Source organism: Acinonyx jubatus, chromosome B4, assembly GCF_027475565.1.
Source record: "Acinonyx jubatus isolate Ajub_Pintada_27869175 chromosome B4, VMU_Ajub_asm_v1.0, whole genome shotgun sequence".
In the NCBI taxonomy this organism is placed as follows: domain Eukaryota; kingdom Metazoa; phylum Chordata; class Mammalia; order Carnivora; family Felidae; genus Acinonyx; species Acinonyx jubatus.
The window spans coordinates 79,798,099-79,805,628 of record NC_069387.1 but is presented as its reverse complement, the minus strand read 5'-3'; the positions used below and the strand labels follow the sequence as shown (position 1 = coordinate 79,805,628).

The 7,530-nt window shown below is 36.8% G+C and overlaps 1 protein-coding gene across 1 annotated transcript; it reads right to left on the bottom strand.

The window, feature by feature from the left end:
• Positions 1–1,703: 1,703 nt before the first annotated feature.
• Positions 1,704–2,651, bottom strand: LOC106982817 (olfactory receptor 12-like). Its single transcript, XM_015080990.1, has one exon. It carries the CDS (start codon positions 2,649–2,651, stop codon positions 1,704–1,706), a length of 948 nt encoding a protein of 315 aa, XP_014936476.1.
• Between the last annotated feature and the right edge of the window lie 4,879 nt (positions 2,652–7,530).

Below are 7,530 nucleotides of genomic sequence, written 5' to 3'. Positions count from 1 at the left end.
AAAGCCCGATGCGGGGCTCAAACTCATGAACCATGAGATCGTGACCTGGGCCAAAGTAGGTCGCCTAACCGACTGAGCCACCCAGGCGCCCCAGTAAGTAAAAGTTTTAACTATGTCATTAAAGTAAAAACAGAAAATAAACTAACCAAGCATTCAACGCATGAACTCAGAAGCAAAAGTTTAATAAAACCAGATCATAAGTGAATGAATCAAAATAATTATGTATATTTGCAAATGTATATGCAGATATTATATGAATGAATCTAATGTGTGTATTTATGTATTAAATTCAGGAGTTTCAATTTTGAATATAAGCAAAACAAAACTAGAACAATAAACCTATGTAATGGCTAGATACCACTAACTTTTTAAAACAATAACTAGTTTAAAAACATTGACCAGGAGTTCAAAAGTCTAAAGGCATGAAGTCAAACCCTTGGCAAATTTCATTAAAGAACAAAAAATAGGATAAAGTTCTAAGGATTAATAATAAAACTATAGATAATGAAACACACTGAAAGAAATTATTATAAGTCATGATTTTATGTCATTCTATGGCAATAATCTTTCAAATTTAGAGAAAAATAATGATTTCAATCAATACACAATCTGTGAAGATGATCCCAGAATGTAAATAGACAGTAATGAGACCCATACACATGAGCAATATTGGAAAGATGATCAAATATTTGTTATTAAGACCCCATGACAGGGCACCCAGGTGGCTCAGTTAGGTAAGCATCTGACTCTTGATTTTGGCTCAGGTCATGATCTCATGGTTTGTGAGATAGAGCCCTGCATTGGGATCTACACTTACAGTACGGAGCTTGCTTGGGATTCTCTCTCTCCCTCTCTCTCTGCCCCTTCCCCACACTCGCTGTCTCTCTCAAGTAAATAAACATTAAAAAAAAAAAAAGAAGACCCCCCCATGACAAGACAGTTTTACATCAACCATATCACATTTACTTATTTATTTTTAGTTTTTGCTTCTTGGTGCAATCATTAATGTTTAGACAATGGAAAGATATTATTAAGAATATTATTGAAGTAATACTTTTTACCACTCTTTTGTACAATATAGACAGAGCCAATAATTTATAAACCATAGTATCTTGAAATTTCATTTGCAAAGATTGGACAGTAGCAAACTTGATTATGATTTGGAGAAAACAAAGCATAGAACATTCAGTAATGTCTCTCCCATCTTTCTCCCTCTCCAGATATATAGATGGAGATGTAAATATTTACACATATTTATATATATTTGTAGATATATATTAATAAATTGAATGTGTGTTTTAAATTAGGATACTGTATTTGTAAGTTATAATTTTGCATATGCATCTAAGAAAAATAAAACATGAACAACAAATCTACATAATAACTAGACATCACACCATGAAATAATTATGTAGGAATATGAAAAATCTATATTGATTTTTAAATTTATTTCTAAAGAGTCTATTGATATTATGCTGCTGGAGGATGTTGGGTGGGGTGATGGGCATTAACGAGGGCATTTGTTGGGATGGGCACTGAGTGTTATATGTAAGTGTTGAATCACTAAATTCTACTCCTGAAAAAAAAAACAAAAAAACTTTGATAGTCAAAACTTTTGGATGGCCTTAGTTGAAACTATTCTATAACAAATTATTGAAAATATTGTTTTTATTCTATTCTACAGTTTTATAGATAGCTGGATGTCAATGAAAAGATAATTTTCTCAACAGTGTCCTTTTCACAGCATGTTTCACCTCCCTATTCCTTAGGCTATAAATCAGTGGATTCAACATGGGGATGATAAAAGTATAGAACACAGCTATTATCTTGCTTTTCTGTGGTGAGGAGATGGCCCCAGGCTGGGCATACATGAAGAATACCGTCCCATAGAATAAGCTCACCACAGTAATGTGAGAGCTGCAAGTGGAAAAGGTCTTACCCCTGCCATGGGTCGAGGGGATCTTCAGGACAGTGGACAGGATGTAAGCATAGGAAACCACAATGACAGTTGTGGTGGTGATGATGATGAGGGCAGAGAGAATGTACAGCACAATCTCATTCACAGACGTGTCAGCACATGAGATCTTGATCAGGGCTGGGACGTCACAGAAAAAGTGGTCTAGTCTGTTTTCTCCACAGAAACGCAAACTGAAGGTGAAACCTGTTTGGATCATGGAGTTGATGCCTCCACAGATATAGGAGCCAAACACTAAACGAATACAAGCCTGCTGAGACATATGTACAGTATAGAGGAAGGGCGAGCAAATGGCTGAGAAGCGATCATATGCCATCACGGCTAGAAGAAAGCCTTCAGTCCCAACACAAAGAGCGAAGAAAAAGAATTGTGTTGCACAGCCATTGTAGGAAATTTTCTTGTCCGTGGACAAGAAAGTAGTCAGAGTTTTGGGAGCAATGACTGTGGAGTAGCAGAGATCTAAATAGGACAAATTTCTGAGAAAGAAATACATAGGCGTATGAAGTCTGGAGTCTATTTTAATGACAATTATCATGCTGATATTTCCCACCACAATGACCATGTAGATAAGCAAAAAGAATAAGAATAAAAAAATCTGTACATCTGGAGATGTTCTGAATCCCAGCAGAATAAACTCTGTCAGTTCTGAGTAATTCCTATTCAGCTCTTTCTTCATAGCTGAGACCTATCTGAGAAAATGAGTGGATGATCAAGAAGCCTGTGGAATGCCTTGTTAACTTTTGGTTCCCAAAGTTACCAGTGAATGAAAAAAAATGCTAAGTGTCCTTGGCAACACATCTGACGGAATAGCCTTACCTGGAAGCACCAGTACCCAAATATATCATATATTTTGTATTCAGTGTCATTACAATATGGGAAATGAGGACGTCTGGGTCAGTCATTTTATGCCATTTGTTCAGAGCTGTGGAATCAGATGGACTGAGTCCAAATCTTACCTCTTTTAATCTAATAGAATCTAAAATAATGACCTGCACTCTCAACATCTTGAAATCTTCTATCAGATGGAAGATAATAATAATACCTACATTATGGGATTACTGTGAGAATAACATGGAACTGAGTGTGAAAGGCAATATTTACAATTACTAGAACATCTCTCTTTTTTTTGCCCATTTTCTTTTTTTTTCAATATATGAAGTTTATTGTCAAATTGGTTTCCATACAACACCCAGTGCTCATCCCAAAAGGTGCCCTCCTCAATACCCATCACCCCCCCTCCCCTCCCATCAACCCTCAGTTTTACAATTACTAGAACATCTTAAAGCAAACAAATATTAGTCAAATAAATAAACCAGGAAACAAACACCTAAAAATTATTTTTGTGTTAGGAATGGAAGACTGGGTGAAAACACAGGTCATCTCCTTTCCCACTAAAAGACACAGTTAATTTGGTTCTCAAAACATTCTGCTATTTAAAAGACATTAGGAAACATGGGATTACTATTTCAGGAGGGAGAATGAAGCACCAGTCTCAAAGAAAGTCACATGAAATGATCAGTCAAACTCTTCCACTAATGCTTTTTTCAACTTCTACTTCCTACTTCACTTACTGCAAATCTCTAATCTCTGATTCTGGTACCTCCACTCCCTTGTTGGCAGCCAAACTCCAGCATGACTTTGCCTTTTCCTGTCAAATGCTAACATCTCAATTATAGAAATTATTCTGTTTATATAGAGGTATTATGGTTGAAGTACCAGCTTAACTTTCACCAACAAGAAGTCCCTTTTTTCCTTGTATATGTGTTAATGAAACTGAAGGCATCAATGGAAATAGAGCCAAAAATATCAATATTTCATAGGTTTTGCTTTTTGCTTTTTAAATAACTATCCATCTTAATACTAAGCACTAAAGAGGCATATGGATAAAATATCAATAATTTGGGGGCACCTGGTGGCTTAGTCAGTTGGGCCTCTGGCTCTTGGTTTTGGCTCAGGTCATGATCTCATGGTTTGTTAGTTGGAGCCCTGAGTCAGGCTCCACACTGATGGTGTAGAGCCTGCTTGGAATTCTTTCTCTGTCTTTCTCTCTCAACCCCTCTGCCACTCTGTTTCTCTCTCAAAATAAATAAACTTAAAAAAATAAAAGAACTTCTCTTTTAAAAAAAAGTCAGTAATTTTTAAGTATCAGAAATATTAAATTTAGGGCATCTGGGTGGCTCAGTCAGTTAGGCATCCAACTTTGGCTCAGGTCAGGATCTCACTGTTCGTAGGTTCAAGCCCCGCGTCCAACTCTGTGCTGACAGCTCAGGGCCTGGAGCCTGCTTCAGATTCTGTGTCTCCTTCTCTCTCTACCCCTCCCCCACTTGTGCTCTGTCTCTTTCTCAAAAATAAACATTTAAATATAAATAAATAAATAAACATCAAAAAAATTTTTTTAAAGAAATATTAAATTCAAGTGAAATATAAGAAATTTTATAATTCTATGGTTCCATTACTTTATTTAATTTCAGAACTGACAATTTTTTTCCCTTCAAGGAACTTACTATGATATTTGAAGTCACATTGTTACTCAGAAATTTTCATAAAATTAAAAGTACCATAGAATCAGAAGTAAAACTGGTGTAGCTTCTGTCACTATTTTTTTGTGTGTAAAGTCAAAATGTTTTATTAGTTAAAAGCGTGGCATTTTTTTTAAAGAGTGACATTTTAACTCACATAAATCTGAATTTTAATCCATGTCATGCCATTCACTGGCTAACTAATCTTGGGAAAATTGTTCACATTTCATTCACCTTGGTTTTCTCATCAACAAGGTATGCCTTAGAACATTTACCCCATAGGATTGTTACTATAAGGACTAAATTAAATGATACGTTTAAATTAAATGAAATATATAGCAACTGGGAAGAAATAAATGCTCAATAAATAATGGATCTATGAAAGATTAATAGAAAAAAAAGAAAGGTTTGCTAAACTAAGAAAATTATCTTCAGAAAAAGTTGATGTTCAAAAACCACTTACTTTACTTGAGATCCAGCAGATTCCAAAAGAAGCTTCATTGAAACTTTTTAATGATTGATTATTCTTTTAAAGGAAGCTTTGACGAAAGTGTAGTTAATTATAAAAATGCTTCACAATATATATTAGATTTGTTCTGAGTATAGTCAATAAGCAGACTTTTTTATTCCTAAGTCTTATGTTCCTCATTTTTACTTATTTGAACCAAAAGGAAATCTTAGTCTGGGTCTTTGGTTTGAAACTCAAGAAATATCTTACTCTTGGGGTGCCTGGGTGGCTCAGTCGGTTAAGCGCTGGACTTCAGCTCAGGTCATGATCTCACAGTTCGTGAGTTTGAGCCCTGCATTGGGCTCTGTGCTGACAGCTTGGAGCCTGGAGCCTGCTTCAGATTCTGTGTCTCCCTCTCTCTCTGCCCCTCCCCCGTGTGCGCTCTGTCTCTCTCTGTCTGTCACAAATAAATAAATGTTTAAAAAATTAAAAAAAAAAGAAATATCTTACTCTTTATATTCTGCAAAGACAGAACTGACGATTCCTCTTATATGTGATCTGCCATAAATTTGATCTAGCCATGTAGTTATTCTTAAAACCCAGAAAGTAGATTAGAAATACACACACACACAGACGTCAGATGTTTTTGAAAAGTAAGAAGGCCCTGGAGGTCAATTAGGTCAGTGTTCGCCAAACTTCCCCATACCTCAGAATCAGCTGGGGAGGGTTTGTTTCACTCTACTTTAAAATTTTTTTTTCAACGTTTATTTATTTTTGGGACAGAGAGAGACAGAGCATGAACGGGGGAGGGGCAGAGAGAGAGGGAGACACAGAATCGGAAACAGGCTCCAGGCTCCGAGCCATCAGCCCAGAGCCTGACGCGGGGCTCGAACTCACGGACCGCGAGATCGTGACCTGGCTGAAGTCGGACGCTTAACCGACTGCGCCACCCAGGCGCCCCTCACTCTACTTTTAATACTGATTCCTGGATCACACCTCATTCTTAATCTTAACGTTGAAAATTATCTTATTAGTGAGATGAACGTGGAAAAGCATTCATATGTACTTTAAGATTTTCAAATGACTTAAGAAATCAGTCTCCATGTAGAAGTTCAAGAATCAGTGAATTTAGTCTTCTTTTTGCTTCCTGGAAGAATAGTGGTTGAGTCACTCACAGTCAATCAAAATCATTATTAATTATAAAGATTCTCCTAAAAGGGTATTCCTCATCCTTCAAGGCATTGTTTTACAAATAATACTTCCAGGAATTTCTGTCTTTATCCAACACAAATATGGAATATATACAACCTATTTCTTGCTTTTCTGATGCAGTGGGTGTTTGTTTCTTTGTTTTATTTTATTATTTGAGAGAGAGACAGAGTGAGTGGGAGAGGGGCAGAGAGAGAGAGAGAGAGGGAGAGAAACTAAAGCAGGCTCCACACTGAGCATGAGCCTAATGCAAGGCTTGATCTGATGACCTTGGGATCATGACCTGAACTGAAATTGAGAACTGGTTGCTCAACTGACTGAGCCACCCAGGTGCCCCAGATGCAATAGATATTTAAAATAGATCTATCCTGCTTAGATATACCAGGTTCACCCACATCCAAGGCATTCTGTTACTTTACTTACATTTCCACTCTATACATCTACTTTTATCTTGGGCTCTAAAAGACATTTTAAAGAATGCTATAAAAGTAGACAGTATATTTTATATACAGTAAAAATGTCTTGGCATGGAATATTTGAAGACACTTCTGAGACTTTTTGAAACCCCAATAATAAATAAAATTTTGCTCATTTATTTAAAAACATTTTTTTAGTGTTTATTTATTTTTAAGAGACAGGGACAGAGCGCCAGTGGGGAGGGGCAGAGAGAAAGATGGAGACACAGTATCCAAAGCAGGCTCCAGGCTCTGAGCTGTCAGCACAGAGCCCAGAACAAGGCTCAAACCCACAAACTGCAAGATCGTGATCTGAGTGGAAGCTGGATGCTTAACTGACTAAGCTGCCCACGCATCTCCCCAATTTTTTTTTTCATTTAAATGACAGGTTAGAGAGAGAGCCTGGGTGGCTCAGTTGGTTGAGCGTCCAACTCTTGATTTCAGCTCAGGTCATGATCTCACAGTTTGTGAGATCAAGTCCCATGTCAGGCTCTGCACAGACAGCACAGAGTCTGCTTAGGATTTTCTCTCTGCCTCTCCCCCATTCTCTCTCTCAAAAATAAAGTAAATAACTAACTAACTAAATAAATAAATAAAATGGCAAATAGGTTTTCTGACATATCAAATTCTAAAAACAACTCCTAACTGAAAATTATTAGTATTAAAAGTTATAAGTGATACACCTACAAGTCAAGAATAATGGACAATGAAAGCAAGGAATATCAGTGATTCTTTTACCCTTCAGATTTGCAAATTATTTTTTAAAGATTTTATTTATTTGTTTTGAGAGAGAGAAAGAGAGACAGAGTGCAAGCAGGGACGGGGCGAGAGAGAGAGAGGGAGAGAGAATGTTAAGCAGACTCCATGCTCAGTGTGAAGCCAACACAGGGCTTCATCTCATCACCATGAGATCATGACCTAAAC

Excerpts from the sequence above, each read along its gene's own strand:
- LOC106982817 (XM_015080990.1), bottom strand. The coding sequence starts at position 2,651 with ATGAAGAAAGAGCTGAATAGGAATTACTCAGAACTGACAGAGTTTATT.